The sequence below is a fragment of the Pristiophorus japonicus genome, chromosome 18 (assembly GCF_044704955.1).
Source record: "Pristiophorus japonicus isolate sPriJap1 chromosome 18, sPriJap1.hap1, whole genome shotgun sequence".
NCBI lineage: Eukaryota > Metazoa > Chordata > Chondrichthyes > Pristiophoridae > Pristiophorus > Pristiophorus japonicus.
In genome coordinates, this window is record NC_091994.1 from 2396291 (window position 1) to 2417629 (window position 21339).

A 21339-nucleotide genomic window follows, 5' to 3' on the forward strand; every position below is an offset into this window, starting at 1 on the left:
ACTCTCTCTCTCTCTCTCGCCTCCGAGTCAGGTCGCGGGTCCGAGCCCCACGCCACAGACTTGAGCACATAACCCAGGCTGACACACGAGTGCAGTACTACGCCACTGCACTGTTGGAGGTGGTGTCTTTCGGATGAGACGTTAATCCGAGGCCCCATGTGCCCAGTTATGGTAATTATTTGAAGAGCAGCGAGTTCTCCCAGTATCTTGGCCAATATTCCTCCCCCAACCACCATCATCAAAAACAGATTCACTGGTTATTCATTCATTTGTGGGAGCTTGCTGTGGGCAAATTGGCTGCCCAAACAGTGACTACACGTCACACGCACCTCATTGTCTGTAAAGTGCTTTGGGAAGTTTTTTCTTCAACAAACAAGTCCCGTCACTGGACAGTACTCAGGAGACCTCGATTGATTCCCCCCACGTCCCCCCTCCTCATGCTAGCCCAGGAGCAGTGAGACGAGGCACATAGGAACAGGAGGAGGCCATTTAGTCCCTCAAAAAAGACTTGTATTTATATAGCGCGTTCATGACCATCGGATGTTCCAAAGCACTTTACAGCCAATGAAGTGCTTTTTGAAGCGTGCTCACTGTTGTAATGTAGAAAACGTGGCAGGAATTCGTGCACAGTAAGCTCCCACAAACTAAATTATGATAATGACCAGATAATCTGTGATGTTGATTGAGAGATAAATATTGGCCAGGACTCTGGGGAGAACTCCCCTGCTCTTCTTCGAAATAGTGCCCTGGGATCTTTTACATCCACCTGAGAGAGCAGACGCGGCCTCGGTTTAACGTCTCATCTGAAAGGCGGCACCTCCGACAGTGCAGCACTCCCCCAGTACTGCCCCTCCGACAGTGCGGCGCTCCCTCAGTACTGCCCCTCCGACAGTGCGGCGCTCCCTCAGTACTGCCCCTCTGACAGTGCGGCGCTCCCTCAGTACTGCCCCTCCGACAGTGCGGCACTCCCTCAGTACTGCCCCTTCTACAGTGCAGCACTCCCTCAGTACTGCCCCTCCGACAGTGCGGCACTCCCTCAGTACTGCCCCTCCGACAGTGCGGCATTTCCTCAGTACTGCCCCTCCGACAGTGCGGCGCTCCCTCAGTACTGCCCCTCCGACAGTGCAGCACTCCCTCAGTACTGCCCCTCCGACAGTGCAGCACTCCCTCAGTACTGACCCTCCGACAGTGCGGCGCTCCCTCAGTACTGACCCTCCGACAGTGTGGCACTCCCTCAGTACTGCCCCTCCGACAGTGCGGCACTCCCTCAGTACTGACCCTCCTACAGTGTGGCACTCCCTCAGTACTGCACTGGAGTGTCAGCCTAGATTTTTGTGCTCGAGCCTGTTCCGCCATTCAATGAGATCATGCCTGATCTGTGACCTAACTCCATATACCGGCCTGTGGCCTGCATCCCTTAATTCCTTTGGTTAACAAAAATCTATCAATCTCAGATTTAAAATTAACAATTGACCCAGCATCAGTTGCCGTTTGTGGAAGAGATTTCCAACTTTTACCACCTTTGTGTGTAAAAGACTTGCATTTATATAGCCCCTTTCAAGACCACCGGACGTCCCAAAGCGCTTTACGGCCAATGAAGTACTTTCGGAGTGTAGTCACTGTTATAATGTAGGAAATGTGGCAGCCATTTGCGCACAGCAAGCTCCCACACAGCAACGTGACAATGACCAGATAATCTGGTTTTTGTTATGTCGATTGAAGGATAAATATTGGCCCCAGGACACAGTAGAATGTGATACCAGGCAACCACTATCCCTATAGAACCACAGAACCACTCACCCCCCCGGCAGTAAGTCTTTACTGAAAGCAGTGCTCTGACTCGGCCCACAGTGCTGGACATGAAGAAATAAAATTCTTTGCTCCAGGGTTACTGCAATCATTGTATTTATTGGATCTCGGATTCAGAAAGTTCGCTTCCATTCATTCCCTCCAAGGTTGCTGCCTTTGGAAATGAAAAAAAAATTATGTTTTGCCTCCCATTCAGGGAAAGCACTTCGATGGGACATAATTCCCAAGGATTTTGCAGATTCTAGAATATTTCCGCTTCCAGTTTACTGCGTGTATTAAGTTTGTTGTAAGGAGGGGTTTGTGGTGTTAGAATCGTGCTGCAGTAGCTTCAAATGGAAAGCAGTGCCTTCTCCGTACAAACCCTGCTGATGCTTTTTCATTAGGACATGTACAATCTGCCTGTACCAAAGTCTGAAAGGACGTGATACAGATGGGAGGGGGACTTTCCCAGGAACTGGACGTGAGAGAGCAATGGGTGAGAGAGAGACGGGAGAGTATTCCGGGTAATGGGAGAGAGAGAGAGACGGGAGAGTATCCCGGGTAATGGGAGAGAGAGAGAGACGGGAGAGTATCCTGGGTAATGGGAGAGAGAGAGAGACGGGAGAGTATCCCGGGTAATGGGGGAGAGAGAGAGAGAGACGGGAGAGTATCCCGGGTAATGGGAGAGAGAGAGAGACGGGAGAGTATCCCGGGTAATGGGAGAGAGAGAGAGACGGGAGAGTATCCTGGGTAATGGGAGAGAGAGAGAGACGGGAGAGTATCCTGGGTAATGGGAGAGAGAGAGAGACGGGAGAGTATCCCGGGTAATGGGGGAGAGAGAGAGACGGGAGAGTATCCCGGGTAATGGGGGAGAGAGAGAGACGGGAGAGTATCCCGGGTAATGGGGGAGAGAGAGAGAGAGACGGGAGAGTATCCTGGGTAATGGGAGAGAGAGAGAGACGGTAGAGTAGCCCGGGTAATGGGGGAGAGAGAGAGACGGGAGAGTATCCCTGGTAATGGGAGAGAGAGAGAGACGGGAGAGTATCCCAGGTAATGGGAGAGAGAGAGAGATGGGAGAGTATCCCGGGTAATGGGGGAGAGAGAGAGAGAGACGGGAGAGTATCCCGGGTAATGGGAGAGAGAGAGAGACGGGACAGTATCCCAGGTAATTGGAGAGAGAGAGAGACGGGAGAGTATCCCGGGTAATGGGTGAGAGAGAGACGGGAGAGGGTGTGTCCGGGGTAATGGGAGAGAGAGAGACGGGAGAGTATCCCAGGTAATAGGAGAGAGACGGGAGAGTATCCCGGGTAATGGGTGAGAGAGAGACGGGAGAGGGTGTGTCCGGGGTAATGGGAGAGAGAGAGACAGGAGAGTATCCCAGGTAATGGGAGAGAGAGAGAGACACGTGAGAGTATCCCGGGTAATGGGTGAGAGAGAGACGGGAGAGTATCCCGGGTAATGGGTGGGAGAGAGACGGGAGAGTATCCCGGGTAATGGGAGAGAGAGAGAGACGGGAGAGTATCCCGGGTAATGGGTGAGAGAGAGACGGGAGAGTATCCCGGGTAATGGGTGAGAGAGAGACGGGAGAGGGTGTGTCCGGGGTAATGGTTGTGTATGGACAGAAGAGTGGGGTATCCTGGGTAATGGGTATGCGAGATGGGAGGGGGGTTATCCTGGGTAATGGGAGGGAGACGGGAGCGGATTATCTTTTGACAGCACAGTGCTGGTGCCCCACCTGATGATCCCACGGCGTGTTACACTGCACACAGCGTCGGGAGTGTCCTGCCCGAGAGAAATGGAAAACCAATCATCCTCCCTTCAAACTTAAACGCCGGCCGCTGATGGGTTTGAAATCAGGAGGGAAATAAACCCTGCCCTGCCTGGGCGGCGATCACAAAGGCGGCTGTCCAGCACTGACAGTGTTGTGGCTGCTGGCCATTCTCCGCCTGTCCACTCCCGACATATCACACACGCTGCCCGGCTACCATCGCTGGGGGTGGGGGTGCAGTCGGGAGGGGCACTCCTCAGAACAGGATCTCCAGCACCAGTTTGAGGAGCCCGATCAATATGGTCCACACCACCGACTCCTCCTCCTCCTCCTCCTCTTCCAGCTTCTTGCCTGGCTTCTTGTCGCCGGCCCCCTCCTCGGTGGGATAGGTGAGCTCGGTGAAGGGGTCCTCCGTCACCGCCCGGTCCAGGTACACCCTCATCTCGAACTCGGTCTCCAGGTGCGAGGGGTGGCCGTACACGGCGATGCCCACGGGCCGGCGGAACCAGGCCGGCACCGCCACCGAGTCCTGGCCACAAGTGGCCGACTGCAGCTCGTACTCGTCGAAGCTGGGGTGCAGGGTGGAGTCGGAGACGTACAGGTCCGCGTCGCCCCGCGCGCTCTCCATGCGCAGCACAATGCGGCCGTCGTGGTTGAGTCGCAGGTAGCTGTAGTTGCCGCCGCCGATCTGGCCCTGGACCACGTGCAGCAGGACCCAGTCCTCGGGGAGAAGCACACCGCCAGAGGGGCCGCTGCTCGCCGTCACCTTGCCCAGCGTCACCTGGCACAGCAGCACGATGGGGAACGTCCTCCACAGCAACGCCATGACTCCGCAAAAGCCGACCCGGCCCACGTCATCTGCACAGCACCTGTGGGGACACGAGTGGGGGGAGAGGCTGCTGTTAACTCCCGGCTTCCTGCTGGGGGAGGGTCTGAGCTGAGGGAACTTGCCCTCTCCTCCTCTTCCACTGCTCTCCCCACCCCTTACCCCCCTCTTCCCCCTCCCCCCTCTCCCCACCCCCTCCTCTTCCCCACACCCCTTTCCCTCTGCTCTCCTGATCCCTCCTCTCCCCCACCCCCCTTTCCCTCCTCGTCCTCAACCCCCTGTTCACTCCTCTTCCCCCACCCCCATCTCCTACCCCTGCTCCCCATACCCTCTGTGGAATTCTCTGCCCCAGAGAGCTGGGTCATTGAATATATTTAAAGGTGGAGATAGACAGATTTTTGAACAATAAGGGAGTGAAGGGTTAAGGGGATTGGGTAGGGAAGTGGACTTGTGGCCAAGATCAGATTAGCCTTGATTTTATTGAATGGCGGAGCAGGCTCGAGGGGCCGAATGGCCGACTCCTGCTCCTATTTCTTATGTTATGTTCCTCTTCTCTCCCCACTTCTCTCCCTCCCCATCTCCTCTCCCCAGCCCTGAGTTTTTTCACATAAAAAGAAATGTCCATCCATGACTTTAGCAAAATGGAAGCCCGTGGGATGAAACGGCCAGTGGAAGCGTGGATACGTAACTGGCTGAGGGACAGAAAGCAGAGTGTGGTGGTGAACGGTTGTTTCTCAGACGGGAGGGGAGTGTACAGTGGTGTTCCCAGGGGCCACTGCTCTTTTTGATATATATTAATGCTTGGACTTTGGGTATACAGGGCACAATTTCAAAATTTGTGGATGATACAAAACTGATCGAGAATAGCGAGAGACTGCAGGAGGACACTGACTGGTGAACTGGGCGGACACGTGGCAGAGAGGCGTGAAGTGATGTATTTTGGTAGGAAGAATGAGGAGAGGCAATACAAACTAAAGGGTACAATCTTAAAGGGGGGGGGGGGGCACAGGAACAGAGACCTTGGAGTACGTGCACAAATCGTTGAAGGCAGCAGGCTGAGATGGCTGTTAAGAAAAAGCATGCAGGATCCTTTATTTCATGAATAGAGGCATGGAGTACAAACACAAGGAAGTTATACTCGACCTTTGTAAAACACTGGTTAGGCCCCAGCTGGAGTATTTTAAGAAGGATGTCAAGGCCTTGGAGAGGGTGCAGAGTAAATTTACCAGAATGGCTCCAAGGATGAGGGATTTCAGTTACGGGGAGTCTAGAACCAGGGGTCACAGTCTCAGGATAAGGGGTCGGCCATTTAGGACTGAGATGAGGAGGAATTTCTTCACTCAGAGGGTGGTGAATCTTTGGAATTCTCTGCCCCAGAGGCCTGTGGAGGCTCAGTCTCTGAATATATCCAAGGCTGAGATCGATAGATCTTTGGACTCGAGGGATATGGGGATCGGGCGGGAAAGTGGAGTTGAGGTCGAAGACCAGCCGTGATCTTATTGAATGGCGGAGCAGGCTCGAGGGGCCGAATGGCCGACTCCTGCTCCTGTTGTTATGTTCTTACGAGAATGATTCCGGGGATGAAGAACCTCGTTATGTGGGGAAGCTGGGGTTGTTCTCCTCGGAGCAGAGAAGGTTAAGGGGAGATTTAATCGAGGTGTTCAAAATCATGAGGGGTTTTGACAGAGTAAATAAGGAGAGACTGTTCCCCGGGGCAGGAGGGTCGGTAACCAGAGGGACACAGAGTGATGATAATCGGCGATGGAACCCGAGGGGGAGATAAGAATTTATTTATTTACGCAGCGAGTTGTTGTGATCGGGAACGCGCTGCCTGAACCGGTGGGAGCGGATTCAATAGTGACTTTCAAACCGGGAATTGGGTAAATACTGGAAAAGGCTGTGGGGAAAGAGTGGGAGTGGGACTGATTGCATATAGTGGCTTAGTGTACAGAGGGTGAGTGAGTGAGGGGTGAGGAGTGAGTGAGGGGCGAGGGGGTGAGGGGCGAGGGGGTGAGGGGCGAGTGAGTGAGGGGCGAGGAGTGAGTGAGGGGCGAGGAGTGAGTGAGGGGCGAGGGGGTGAGGGGCGAGGGGGTGAGGGGCGAGTGAGTGAGTGAGTGAGTGAGTGAGTGAGTGAGGGGTTCCCCCCCCCCCCACTCCCCAGCACCCCCTCTCTCCCTCACTCACTATCCCTATCCCTCACTCCCCCCTCTCTCTCCCTCACACACTCCCTCTCTCACACACTCCCTCCCCCTCCCTCCCTCTCACTCCCTATCCCTCCCTCTCACTCCCTATCCCTCCCTCTCACTCCCTCTCACACTCCCTCTCTCTCACTCCCTCTCACACTCCCTCCCTCTCACTCCCTATCCCTCCCTCTCCCTCTCACTCCCTATCCCTCCCTCTCACTCCCTATCCCTCACTCTCTCTCTCCCTCTCTCTCACTCCCTATCCCTCACTCTCTCTCTCCCTCTCACTCTCTCTCTCTCTCTCTCCCCCTCACTCCCTCTCTCTCACTCCCTATCCCTCACTCTCTCTCTCCCTCTCTCTCACTCCCTATCCCTCACTCTCTCCCTCCCTCTCACACTCTCTCTCTCTCGGGCCTACTCCCCGCCCTGTCCCTCCCGCCGCCGCCGCCGCTTACCATCACACACGGGGAACACGGGGCCCCGGCCCTGCCCCCGGGCCCTGCCCCCGGGCCCTGCCCCCTGCCCCCTGCCCCCTGCCCCGGCCCCGGGCCCGCTCCGGGCGCCGCTTTGGATGAAATTCCTTTTTGCGGTTACTGCCCGAAGCTGAGCAACTTTCCGCACAGCCCCCGACAACGGTGCAAAGTGGCCAAGAGTCGCCCCGCCCCTGAGCGCCGGCGGGCAGCGCCACCTGCGGCCGGAGACTGTCACTGCAGCACTGCCCTGGGCACTGGGGCAATGTTTACTTAGGATTACACCCAGACTCCAAGGGGTTAAATTACCAGGAAAGATTACATAAAGTAGGCTTGTATTCCCTGCAATTTAGAAGATTGCTGGGCGATCTGATCAAAGTTTTCAAGGTATTAAGGGGAACTGATTGGATAGACAGAAACTATTGCCGCTGGTTGGGGATTCTAGGACTAGGGGGGCATAGTCTAATAATTAAAGCCAGGCCTTTCAGGAGTGAGATTAGGAAACACTTTACCCACACAGGGTGGTAGAATTTTGGAACTCACTTCCTCAAGCAGCAATTGATGCTGGATCAATTGTTAATTTTAAATTGGAGATTGCTAGATTTTTGTTAATCAAAGGTATTCAGGGATATGGGCCAAAGGCGGGTATATGGAGTTAGGTGCAGATCATCCATGATCTCACTGAATGGCGAAGCAGGCTCCTGTTCCTATGTTCCTAGATGGAGGTGTGGCGAATGATCATGGTGGAGGAGCTTCCACTCTAAAAGTGAGTTCTCAGGTGACTGTACAGTCCAATGCAGGAATTACAGTCTCTGTCACAGGTGGGGCAGACAGTGGTTGAAGGAAAGGGTGGCTGGGGAGTCTAGGTTAACACATGTCCCTTCCGTTGTCTACACTTGGTTTCTGCCTGTTCTCGGCGATGGGACTCGAGGTGCTCAGTACCCTCCCAGATGCTCTTCCTCCACTTTGACCGGTCATGGACCAGGGTTTCCCAGGAGTCGTTGGGGATGTTTCACTTTGTCAAGGAGTCGTTGAGGATGTCCTTGAAGTGTTTCCTCTGCCCACCTCAGGCTCGCTTGCCATGTCCAAAGCTCCGTGTAGAGCGCTTGCATTGGGAGTCTCATGTCGGGCATGCAGAGAATGTGGCTGATCGAACATGGTCAATGCTTCGGTGCTGGGGATGTTGGCCTGAGCGAGAACACTGACGTTGCTGCGTCTGTCCTGCCAGTGGATTTGCAGGATCTTGCGGAGGCAGCACTGGGCAGAAATGGGTAGAGGTGTTTTTGATGCAGAAAATAACAAGTAAAACACTAGACAATTTGCGAAGATTGTTTTCTTCATATAGCCTCCCAGAAGAAACTGTGTCTGATAATGGGCCGTAATTTTGTTCAGCACAAATTGCACAGTTCATGAGTAGAAAAGGTGTGAAACATACAAAAGTTTCTATATACCACCCTGCTTCAAATGGTGCAACAGAATGCATGGTACAAATTATAAAACATGCCCTATCAAGCAAATGTTGGATCCAAGTCCAAGAAAATGGCAGTTGTCGTTGGACCACAAATTGGCAAATTTTCTGATTAATTATCAGAAAACTCCTTATACCACTACTGGTAGAAAAGCAGCGGAGTTGTTTCTCAAATGACAGTCACGCACTAGGTTCTCATTGTTAAAGCCAAACTTGGCACAGTCAGTGGAAGAAAAACAAGCAAGGCAGAAAGAGTCATGATAGAGGTAGAGTAAGAGAGAGAAGTGTGGAATTGAATCAGAAGGTTAGCGAAGAACCATCACCATAAATAGTTAAAGTAGTTACCAGGAAGAGTGGCGAAGATATGTGGGTCTCGCACATATTTGGTCAAGATGTTTGACCATGGACAGGTTAGGTTTGTTCACATTGATCATATTTTACCTACAGATGTGGAAGGAGTTAAGAGTTGGAATGATTCTATTATTTCTGATGAGTCAGATAGTCTTGTTACAAGTGCAGTACCAGTAGCAAATCCTACATCAGATGTACTAGAAACAAGTCCAAAAGAAATTCATAATTTAAGTCTCAGTCCGAGTCAGGCAGACAAACAGTCTGAAGTTGTAGAGAGTTCAAATGTAGATCAAGGTCAGCCCTTGGTGAAAAACTTTCCTCAGGCTCAACCTAGAATGAGTCTACGTCCTACAACAAGATTGGAAAGTTCTGTTCAAGAACAGAGGTATCCTCTTTGAAACAGAAAAACAGTGGTGAAGTTTGATTTGTAAATATGGAAGAAAAGTTAATATCTTTTGTTGTGTATGCCATGCAAGATATGTATAATGATTACTTTGTTATGATGAACTTCTTCAATAAGGAGTGAGAAGTGTAATAGAGCTCTGTAGTGGGCTACTCCACCTAGTGGACTACTGATGTAATAACTGCTGATGTAATAACAATAAAGCATGTGGTCACACAGTTCTGTTCGGAGCCATCTTGTAACTTTGTATGCTTGTGTAACTGTGTCTCAAGATATCACAGTCTGTAGCCCTGTAGGTTACGGCACTTCAAGTGCTCTCATTTTAAGGTGAAGCCCCCTTGTTCTGGACCCCCCCCCCACCAAAACTGTGGGGATGGGGAGGAAGGTATTAAGATTGATGAAGGGTCACCGACCTGAAACGCCAACTCTGTTTCTCTCTCCACAGATGCTGCCTGACCCGCTGAGTATTTCCAGCATTTTCTGTTTTTATTTAAGGTATTGATGCTATCAGACTCACTTCACTTGTGTGTCCCTCAAAGTCCCTACTCGCTCTTCAAGAAATACTTTGCGAGCCGAGGTGCCTGCTTTGTGAACTTGTCTTGCAACCTGAAGCAGACGTGCTGACCTTGTCGGCAGCCGATCGCACACTCTCATTCTCAAGGATATTTTAGCTACATTTCAGGCGCCCTGCCAGAAACATGAACGCACCCAACGGATCTCCCAACGGTAAAGCTAGAAGGTTTCTGAGTGTTTTCGGAATGAAGCCGAAACCAAGGGGGTCTCCAAAGTTGGATTCCTTCACAGCTGGCTAATCGAGAGAAAGCCTTGTAGCTTCCTCAGCTCGAGGCCGGCCTGATTCAAGGAGTGAAGAAGTCTCGCTTGCACTCGCTCACTCTTGCCTGGTTTCAGCCGAGGTGTCTTCGGGTGGCATTTTGGGGGATAACATCACTGACACGGCCCTGCTGGTGAATTATGTAGCACCTTGAAACGTTTTTTTGGCCCAGCAAATGGCGATAAATGCCAAAGCATTTTTGAATCAAACAAAGGCCAGCTGTGGGTTAAAGTTCACACTCTGCAGTGGCCCAGTGTTGTCCAAAACGTCACATGTGAACAATCGGGAATCCCAAATGTGACCAATTGCATTTCTAATTAGTAAATAGGAACATGTGAAGAACATAGAATCATGGAAATTTACGGCACAGGCGTGCCCATCCCATCGCGCCCAGCCTAATCCCACTTCCCAGCTCTGGGTCCGGAGCCCTGCAGGTTACGGCACTTCAGGTGCACATCCAAATACTTTTTAAATGTGGTGAGGGTTTCTGCCTCTACCACCCTTTCAGGCCGTGAGTTCCAGACCCCCACCACCCTCTGGGTGAAAAAAGTTCTCCTCCAATCCCTCTAAACCTCCCCCCGATTACTTTAAATCTGTGTCCCCTGATTATTGACCCCTCTGCTAAGGGAAATAGATCCTTCCTATCCACTCTATCCAGGCCCTTAATACATTTATACACCTCAATCAGGTCTCCCCTCAGCCTCCTCTGTTCCAAAGAAAACAACCCCAGCCTATCCAATCTTTCCCGATAGCTAAAATTCTCCAGTCCAGGCAACATCCTCATAAATCTCCTCTGCACCCTCTCTAGTGCAATCATATCTTTCCTGTAATGTGGTACCTGAGCGTGTCACTGCTCACAGTGCAGGAGACGGCAGGATAGCAAAACAGAGATAGACAGGACCAAAGCAAAGTGGATCTCGGCAAGAAGCTACAGGTGAGGACAGTGGGGAATGCACAGCCACTTTGCCACAAACAATAGGAAATGAAGGAAGTCATATTCCAGAGTGATTATTGTTCTTCATCCTTTGTCCCAAACACTCAGACACAGCTGCCCAATAAAACAGTTAGCGCATAAAATGGTATGTGTCGAAATACTAGAGCCCACGTCGGAAACACTTCAGGACACCAGTGCACCCTGTGTTTTATACATTATGTCGGGTTTGGAGTTGGAATTCCAGACACGGATGTGCAAGACTATAAAATATCTGTGAAATTTAACTGTCTAATGTACCAGTACATGTACCAATATGGACCTGTTCCACTCCCACATACCCACTTCTCCATCGCACACAGTTATGTATGCAATAAAGGTTCAAACTGAGTACTGTTTAACTAAGCAAGGTACAACCCTGCTTCTGCTTTATTTAGTCCCAAAGTGCCTGACTTACAAAATGGCTGGCCTTTTATACCAGATCAGCACCATGTGTGTGCTGCTCAGTGGCCTCCAACAATGACACCATCTGGTGGCTACAAACAGCATGTACATACATGACAATACCCTCCTCTGAGATCGTATCACAGTCTTTCACAGGTTGAGATGGTCCGGTGCTTTACGCTCCTGGGTTGACCGTCTCAGTTCGATTCCGGCCGTGGGTGAATGTGCGGGGTCTGTTGTGGCTGGTGGCTGGATGGCTGACTTGTTGGGGGTGGCAGTGGCCATGTCAGGAATTGCAAGTCCATTTTTATTGAATAAGTCCGTGATGGAAATTCCGGGTTCACTGATGACCCTTGAGTCCACTGAAGGCTGCTGGTCGTTTGTTTGGTCGTCGACGCTTTCTTCGTCTGACTGCTCTGGCTCGTCTGTGTGCCTCAGCTTTGTCTGATCCATGTGTTTCCTGCAAGTTCTCCTATTCTTGAGCTTAATAACAAATACTCTGTTGCCCTCCTTGGCCATGACCGTACCAGCGATCCATTTGGGACCCTGACCATAATTCAACACAGATACAGGATCATTAACAGAAATCTCGTGTGACACAGTTGTGCGATTGTGGTACCCTTGTTGTCTTCTGTATTCAACATGATTACTTAAATCCGGGTGTACAAGAGATAACTTGGTCTTAAGACCGCTTTTCATCATGAGTGCAGCAGGTGAGACCCCTGTGAGTGTGTGGGGTCTTGTCCTGTAACTCAGCAGTATGCAGGAAAGTGGGTCTGCAGTGACCCTTGGGTTACTCTCCTCATGCTTGGCTTGGTAATTTGTACTGCATGTTCTGCTTGCCCGTTGGACGCAGGCTTGAACGGTGCTGACCTTACATGTTTTATGCCGTTAAGTTTTACAAACTCCTGCAACTCCTGACTGGTGAAGCACGACCCATTGTCGCTCACCACTATGTCAGGCAGACCATGTGTCGCGAACATGACACTGAGATTCTCTATGGTTGCCGTGGACGTACTGGATGACATGATTGTGTATTCTATCCACTTCGAATAAGCATCCACCACCACTTAAAACATCTTGCCCAGGAAGGGACCTGCAAAATCTACATGGATCCTGGACCAAGGTTTGAATGGCCATGACTACAGACACAGCGGTGATTCCGCTGGTGCTTTGCTGAGCTGCATGCAGGTGTTGCACTGATGCACACATGCTTCCAGCTCAGAATCAATTCCTGGCCACCAAACATGGGACCTGGCAATGGCCTTCATCATCACTATACATGGATGTGTGCTATGTAACTCACGCACAAACTTCTCTCTCCATTTCTTAGGCATTACAACTCAATTGCCTCACAATATGTAATCTTTGAATAGACAGTTCGTCCTTGCGACGAATGTACGGTTTGGCCTCCTCACTCATTTGCTTAGGTATGGCAGACCAATCCCCTTTGAGGATGCAACCCTTTACCATCGATAATATCGGGTCCTGGCTGGTCCAGGTCTCAACTTGTTGAGCCGTGACAGGGGTACCTTCACTCTCAAAAGCATCCATGATTAACATTAAATCTGCCGGTTGTGGTGTTTCCACCTCCGGTGTGGGCAACAGCAACCGGCTCAAAGCATCGGCACAATTCTCTGTGCCAGAGCTGTGCCGAATGACATAATCATAGGCAGATAATGTCAGTGCCCACCTTTGGATGCGGGATGAAGCGTTGGTATTGATACCTTTGCTCTCGGAAAACAACAAAATGAGTGGCTTGTGATTGGTCTCTAATTCGAACCTCAGACCGAACAGGTATTGATGCATCTTCTTAACACGCTAAAACTTCTTTTTCTACCATACCGTAGGCTCTTTCTGCTTGAGACAAACTTTTGGAAGTATACGCAACAGATTGAAGTTTCCCTGACTCATTGGCTTGTTGTAACATGCAACCAATTCCATATGACGATGAGTCACAGACCAAAACTAAACATTTACATGGGCCATAATGTACCAGCAAAGCAGATTGGTGGCTTTCTCGAAAGCACTGTCTTGCAATGTGCCCCACATTGTTGCCTTTTCTCAATAGCATGTGCAGTGGTTCAAGTAAGGTGCTCAATTTAGGTAGAAAGTTACCAAAGTAGTTGAGTAGACCCAGAAACGAACGCAGCTCCATCACGTTCTGTGGCTTGGGTGCATTCACGTTGTCTTGGTTTTCACGTCAGTAGGTCTGATGCCATCAGCGGTGATTTTCCTCCCGAGGAATTCAACCTCCGGTGCCATGAAGATGCACTTCAAGCGATTAAGTCTGAGTCCCACTTTGTCCAAACGCAGTAGAACCTCTTCCAAGTTGTTCAGATGTTCCTTGGAGTCACGACCGGTGATCAGGATGTCATCTTGGAACACGACAGTTCTGGGAACGGACTTCAGTCGACTTTCCATATTCCTCTGGAATATTGTTGCAGCCGAGCGAATTCCAAACGGGCACCTATGGTAAATAAACAATCCTTTGTGCGTGTTAATGCACGTAAGTCCCTTCGACGTCTCGACCAATTCCTGCGTCATATAGGCCGACGTCAAGTCCGGTTTTGTGAATGACTTCCCTCCGGCTAGCATCGCAAACAAGTCATCAGCCTTCGGTAGCGGGTACTGAATATGTTTCGAAACCCTGTTGATCGTAGCCTTGTAATCTCCACAGATTCTGACTGTGCCATCACTTTTCAGCACAGGAACAATGGGGCTGGTCCATTCATTAAATTTGACCGGTGATATGATCCCTTCACGCTGGAGTCTGTCCAGTTCAATTTCGACCTTCTCCCTCATCACTGCCTGAGCTTTATGATGGACGGGTCTTGTATCTGAGACCACGTGGATCTGCACCTTGGCTCCCGTGAAGTTGCTGATACCCGGTTCGAACAATGAGGGAACTTGCTCAGTACTTGGGCACATGTATCTTCCTCCGACAACAACGCCTTTATGTCGTTCAGACGCATCTGATTTTCTCCAACCAGCTCCTGCCGAGCAGCGTTGGGCCATTGCCTGGAACAATCCACAGCGGTAACTCGTGAACCGCACCGTTATACGACACATTAATTTGTGCACTGCCAATCACCTTTATCAGTTCTTTGGTATACGTGCGCAGCTTGGCGTTAACAGGGCTCAGCCTGGGCCTCACAGTCTCAGTATCCCACAGCTCATTAAATGCCCTCTCGTTCATGATCGATTGACTCGCCCCTGTGTCCAGTTCCATCGATACCGGTATCCCATTAAACTTCACATTAATCAAAATTGGTTCACTCTTGGTTATGAAAGAGTACAGTCCATACACTTCCTCCTCTTGCGCATCCGGATCGGCGCTAGTCTGACTCTCATCCTCCACGTGGTGTGCCGCAGCTCACTTGCTCATCTGCGGATACTTGCGCTGGAGATGCCTTTGCAACTATATTGCTTAAATCGGCATTGCTGGTGCCGATCATTTCTCCCACAACGCCAACACGGAGAAGTCGGATACATTCTCTCTGGCGGACTTTGGGCAGCCACAGGTTTCGTGAACACAGCCGGATAGGCCCTGCCATGTGCCGCTCTGCCAAACGCCGAATCAGTTGCATTTACAGTACTTGCCGCGGTTCGGTTCTTCACCAATATTTGCTCTAAACTCCTGTCTGTGGTCATACATGATTGAGCGATCTGGATGGCCCTTTTTAAATCCAACTCCTCCACCACCAGAAGTTCGCACAGGATCACCTCGTGATTGATACGGATAACAAAGAAGTCCCGCAACATGTCTGCCAACACCATCCTGAACTTGCATGGCCCCGCTAGACGTCTCAGGTCAGCAACGAATTCCGCCGTCCTCCGATCGAACCTGTATATAAAACCTGTATCTCGAGATGATGATGCCGTCGTCTGGCTTAAGGTGCTCCCGTACCAATGTACACAACTCCTCGTACGTTTTCTCTGTGGGATCACTAGGCATGAGTAGATTCTTTATTAGACCGTAGATCTTTGAACCGCACACAGTGAGGAACACGGCCCGCGCCAATCTGCATCGTCGCCCCCCTGCATTGTGTTGGCCACGAAGTACTGGTTCAAACGGCTCACAAAGTCTGCCCAAGCTTCTCCCTCCACGAATCGTTCTAAAAATCCAATCGTGCTCATTTTGCAAACAAAGGTTCTTGTATTCTCGTCGCCAAATGTTATGTATGCAATAAAGATACAATTTGAGTACTGTTTAACTAAGCAAGGTACAACCTTGGCTCTGCTTTATTTAAGCCCAAAGTGCCTGATTCACAAAATGGCTGGCCTTTTATACCAGAGCAGCACCATGTGTGTGCTGCTCAGTGGCCTCCAACAATGGCACCATCTGGTGGCTACAAACAGAATGTACATACATCACACACACATACACACATACAGGCTGCCCCACTCCCAGATACCCGCTCCACCATCAGGGTGTAGTGGTTATTGTTACTGGATTAGTATTCCAGTGCCGTCAACTAATAATCAAGTTGGAACACAAGTTGATAATCCCAGCATGGCAGCTGGGGAATTTAAATTCAGTTCATAAAAAGCCAGTATCAGTAACGGTAACCATGAAACTACCGGAGTGTTGCTAAAATCTCTCTGGCCCCTACCCGGTCTGGCCTATGTGTGATTCCAGCCTCACTCCAGCCACTCTTAACCACCGAGCAAGTGTGTAGTCACTGTTGTAATTTAGGGAAACACGGTAGAAAATTTGCACACAGCAAGCTCCCACAAACAGCCATGGGATAAATGACCAGATAATCTGTTTTAGTGATGTTGGTTAAGGGATAAATATTGGCCCCAGGACACCGGGGAGAACTCCCCCTGCTCTTTCCCGCTCCTCTCAATGACACAGGATCTTTTACATCCACTCAAGAGAGCAGACGGGGCCTCGGTTTAACGTCTCTATCCAAAAGATGGCCCCTCCGAAAGTGCGGTGCTCCCTCAGTACTGCTCCTCTGACAGTGCGGCGCTCCCTCAGTACTGCCCCTCCGACAGTGCAGCGCTCCCTCAGTATTGCCGCTCCGACAGTGCAGCACTCCCTCAGTACTGCCCCTCCGACAGTGCGGCACTCCCTCAGTACTGCCCCTCCGACAGTGCGGCACTCCCTCAGTACTGCCCCTCCGACAGCGCGGCACTCCCTCAGTACTGCCCCTCCGACAATGCGGCGCTCCCTCAGTACTGCCCCTCCGACAGTGCGGCGCTCCCTCAGTATTGCCCCTCCGACAGTGCAGCACTCCCTCAGTACTGCCCCTCCGACAGTGCGGCGCTCCCTCAGTACTGCCCCTCCGACAGTGCGGCGCTCCCTCAGTATTGCCCCTCCGACAGTGCAGCACTCCCTCAGTACTGCCCCTCCGACAGTGCGGCACTCCCTCAGTACTGCCCCTCCGACAGTGCGGCGCTCCCTCAGTATTGCCCCTCCGACAGTGCGGCACTCCCTCAGTACTGCCCCTCCGACAGTGCGGCACTCCCTCAGTACTGCCCCTCCGACAGCGCGGCGCTCCCTCAGTACTGCCCCTCCGACAGCGCGGCGCTCCCTCAGTACTGCACTGGGAGTGTCAGCCTGGATTATGTGCTCAAGTCTCCTGAGTGGAGGCTGGGAACTCAGAGGCTGGGGGAGAGAGAGGGAGGGAGGGAGGTGCCCACTGAGTCACGGTTACAGGGGCGAGGAAGGGGAAGATTGAGAGTAGGTGGTGGGGGAACAAATAGCTGACAGGTGCTTCGAGAGCGCTGAGAGATTTTCCAGGCAGTGATTGAAGTTTTGGAAGTTGTTGAGGTCAAGTTCTGGCAGCTCTTGGAACAGAGAGAAGGATCTGACTGAGCAAGTTCGAAGCGTGCCGAAGTTCTTGCGGGCTCTGGCGAGTGCCTGAGCAGCTCGGTTTGCATTTGATATTGCATTCCTTCGCTTGTGCTGCCGACTGGCGAGGAGCAGACATCACCTGGGAGAGCTGGGGGAAGAAATTCTTACGTAACCTCCGCTTAAACACAATCCAGATGGGAAATCAGATAATGAGCTCATGGTGGAGGCTCGGGGTCAGAGGAAGGGACAAAAATAGCAAACATGTCATTAAAGCATTCGCTGGCACTCCTGAAGCGGTACCTACACGCGTGTGTCAGGCTCAAATACCTGTCAGCGACATCACTCGCACCACTGCTCACCGCAGACTTTGAAAGTTTGCTGAGGGCGAGTATTGCAGACACTGTCTAGACAGACCGAGCCCCTGAGCAGCAGTGCCGATTGGCTGAAGGGACATTCTTCATTAAGAACATCAGAACATAAGAAATAGGAGCAGGAGTCGGCCATTCGGCCCCTCGAGCCTGCTCCGCCATTCAATAAGATCATGGCTGGGGCTCAGCTCCACTTCCCCGCCCACTCCCCATAACCCTTCACTCCCTTCTGTCTATCTCCACCTTAAATATATTCAATGTCCCAGCCTCCACAGCTCTCTGGGGCAGAGAATTCCACAGATTTACAACCCTCTGAGAGAAGAAATTCCTCCTCATCTCAGTTTTAAATGGGCGGCCCCTTATTCTGAGACTATGGCCCCAAGTTTCCACACGATAAAAAACAGGCGCCCCTCTGAGCTGGGCGCCCGTTTTTCGCGCTGAAAACGGCGCTGGAAAAAAAACACGCAATTCTGGAGCGCCCAGGGGGCGGAGCCTACCACTCGCGCCGATTTTGTAAGTGGGAGGGGGCGGCTACCATTTAAATTAGTTTTTTTCCTGCCGGCAACGCTGCGCGTGCGCGTTGGAGCGTTCGCACCGCGCAGTGTGAAGGAAACATTGGCACTCGGCCATTTTTGTAGTTCTTTGTAGCTGTTTAATTTTTGAAATTTTTTTAATAAAAGCACATTGACCTTCCATGATCAGCGCTGAGGCTTCTTGCAGCAGTGAGAAGGCTGCAAGAAGCCCCCCCCCCGCCATCGGGAATGGCTGCTGAACTTGAGGCTTCCTGCAGCCTTCTCACTGTCTCCTTCCTCCCCCCCCCCCCACCCCCCCCACCCCCGTCAGGAACGAACGGCTGCCTCAACTTGAGGCTTCCTGCAGCATTCTCCCTGCCTGAAGCACTTTCACACAGGTAGGAAGATGGTTTATTTAATCTTTTCTTTGCTTATAAATGTTTATTCAGGTTGGATTTATTTGTATAATATTTGTATAAGTATAAATAAGGATTTATTATAGAATTTAATGACTTCCCCCCCCCCCCCTCGTTCTAGACGCCTAATTTGTAACCTGTGCCTGATTTTTTTAATGTGTTGACAAGGTTTTTTCAGTTCTACAAAAATCTTCACTGGCGCCATTCTAACTTAGTTTGGAGTACGTTTTCACTGTGGAAACTTTCAAATCAGGCGTCAGTGGCCGGACACGCCCCCTTTTGAAGAAAAAATTCTGTTCCAAACTGAAACTGTTCTACCTGACTAGAACTGCAGAAAAAAAAAATGTGGAGAATTGCGATTTCTAAGATAGTCCGTTCTCCACCAGTTGCTCCTAAAAATCAGGTGCAAATCATGTGGAAACTTGGGCCCTATGTCCCCTAGTTTTAGTTTCCCCGATGTTATGTATGCAATAAAGGTACAATTTGAGTACTGTTTAACTGAACAAGGCGCAATCTTGCTTCTGCTTTATTACGGCCCAAAGTGCCTGACTCACAAAATGCTGGCCTTTTATACCAGAGCAGCACCATGTGCGTGCTGCTCAGTGGTCTCCAACAATGACGCCATCTGGTGGCTACAAACAGTATGTACATACATGACACCCTATGAGGGGAAACATCCTCTCTGCATCCACCTTGTCGAGTCCGCTCATTATCTTACGTGTTTCGATAAGATCACCTCTCATTCTTCTGAACGCCAAGGAGTAGAGGCCCAACCTCCTCAACCTTTCCTCATAAGTCAACCCCCTCATCTCCGGAATCAACCCAGTGAACCTTCTCTGAACTGTTTCCTTCATTCTTACTGTCGCACCATCAGCCTGAACAAAAGGACTGAACTGAGCCTCACCGACCAGGGAGGCAGAACCAAAACGCAGTGTGTGCCTGTGTGCGTGGGGGGATGGGGGAGGGGAAGTCGTGTCAGAATTCTGAGTGCTGCCACCCGATCTAATTGCTCGTGAAGTCGTGTTGAGGGAGCAGGACTCAGTCCGAGCAATTGGATAGACGGAGTTAATTAAGTTCATCCCCCACATCATTAGAATTATATTTACTTTGATGATCTCAATAAAACTCGATTTATGTTTGAAGTCAAACAGTAACGGGTAGATGAGGGAAGCAGATCTAACCACGTCCAATGAAAATATGTTCAAATTGGCTCAAATAAACTTTCATGCTGTAGTTATATTCTTCATTCTTTCAAGCAAACCTCTATCCCTAATAAAAACACACAAACGTAAGAAATAGGAGCAGAAGTAGGCCATACAGCCCCTCGAGCCTGCTCCACCATTCAATAGGATCACGGCTGATTTTCGACCTCAACTCCACATTCCCGCCCGATCCCCATATCCCGCAGTGTCCAAAAATCTAGCGATCTCAGCCTTAAATATACTCAACGATTCTTTCTCCTCTCAGTCCTCAATGGCCGACCCCTTACCCTGAGACTGTGACCCCTGGTTCTAGACTCCCCAGCCCGGGGGAAAACAACCTCCCTGCATCTACCTTGTCAGTTCCTTTCAGAATCTGATAAGTTTCAATGAGATCGCCTCTCATTCCTCTAAGCTCCACAGAGTATAGGCCCAATCTACTCAATCTCTCCTCGTAGGACAACCAGCCAACAGACTTTAGTTGAGAGGACAAAATTTGCTAATGGCTTGGTTGCGAGGAGACAACAGGAAGGTCAGTGGCCAGCAGACGTGGTGCTCATGTGGAGCATAAACACCGACATGGACCTGTTGGCCAAATGGCCTGTTTCTGTGCTGTAAGTATTTTGTAACTGGCTGCCGAGAGGAAGAAGGAATGGATGGCTAAGCAAGAGTGAGAGATGGCCCCCTCTGCCATTTCCTCCCCACTACTTTAAAGCTCAGATGAGATCAGGACATTGGCCTTGTGGGACCTTGGTAAGAATCCCAACTTCCAGCTGCCCAACACACTGGTGGGTAAAGGCGGTGTTATGTATATTGTGTTCCTAACACAGATGAGGCTGCACACAGGGAGGTTAAAGTAACAGTGACCTCAGTCTTTAATAAGACACTCCAGAGTGAGGAACAGGCCTTAGGGGCCGGCTTATATACAGGGCTCCCAAGGGATGCTGGGATCCCTTGGGACTTCAGGGGATGAGCTCCCTGGTGGCGGAACATGGGAGTGCATGCTTTACAGATACACAACATCACTCCCCCCAAAGTCAAAGTGAAAACTATTTACAAGGTGAGGCAGTCGGGAGCCTTTCTTTCCCTGGTGGATCACCTCGGTACAAATGTCTGTTCTGGTGTGTTGGCTGTGCCCTCGCTGGGCTGGCGTGTTGTTGGCCCTGCAGGGCTGCTGGGTGAGCCTGGCCTTGCTGGGCTGTTGAGCGTGATGGGTTCGATTTCCTGGTCCGGGGTGGTGTCGTTGATCCTTTGGGTGTGTGTTGTGGGCTTGAAAAAGGTGGTGTCTGCTGTGGGTTGTTCAGGGCAGTCTGTGAACCGCAGCCTCATTTGGTCCAGGTGCTTTCTGCAAATTTGTCCATTGTCTAGTTTGACTACAAACACCCTACTCCCTTCTTTAGCTATCACTGTGCCCGCGATCCACTTGGGACCATGTCCATAGTTTACCACATACACAGGGTCATTCAGATCAATTTCCCGTGACACAGTGGCGCGACCATCGTTTACATTTTGTTGCTGCCGCCTGCTCTCTACCTGATCATGCAGGTTGGGGTGAACCAGCGAGAGTCTGGTTT

General features: G+C 50.9%; 1 protein-coding gene across 1 annotated transcript; it reads right to left on the reverse strand.

Moving 5' to 3' along the window:
- Window positions 1–1888: 1888 nt before the first annotated feature.
- Window positions 1889–7201, reverse strand: c18h6orf120 (chromosome 18 C6orf120 homolog). The gene is made up of 2 exons (XM_070859555.1): window positions 7021–7201; window positions 1889–4425 (listed from the first exon to the last, which is right to left on the reverse strand). Exon 2 carries the CDS (start codon window positions 4380–4382, stop codon window positions 3813–3815), a length of 570 nt encoding a protein of 189 aa, XP_070715656.1. The 5' UTR covers window positions 4383–4425; window positions 7021–7201; the 3' UTR covers window positions 1889–3812.
- Window positions 7202–21339: the final 14138 nt, after the last annotated feature.

Bases quoted from the DNA above. Each gene is read 5' to 3' on its own strand.
- c18h6orf120 (XM_070859555.1), bottom strand. From the start codon at position 4,382: ATGGCGTTGCTGTGGAGGACGTTCCCCATCGTGCTGCTGTGCCAGGTG.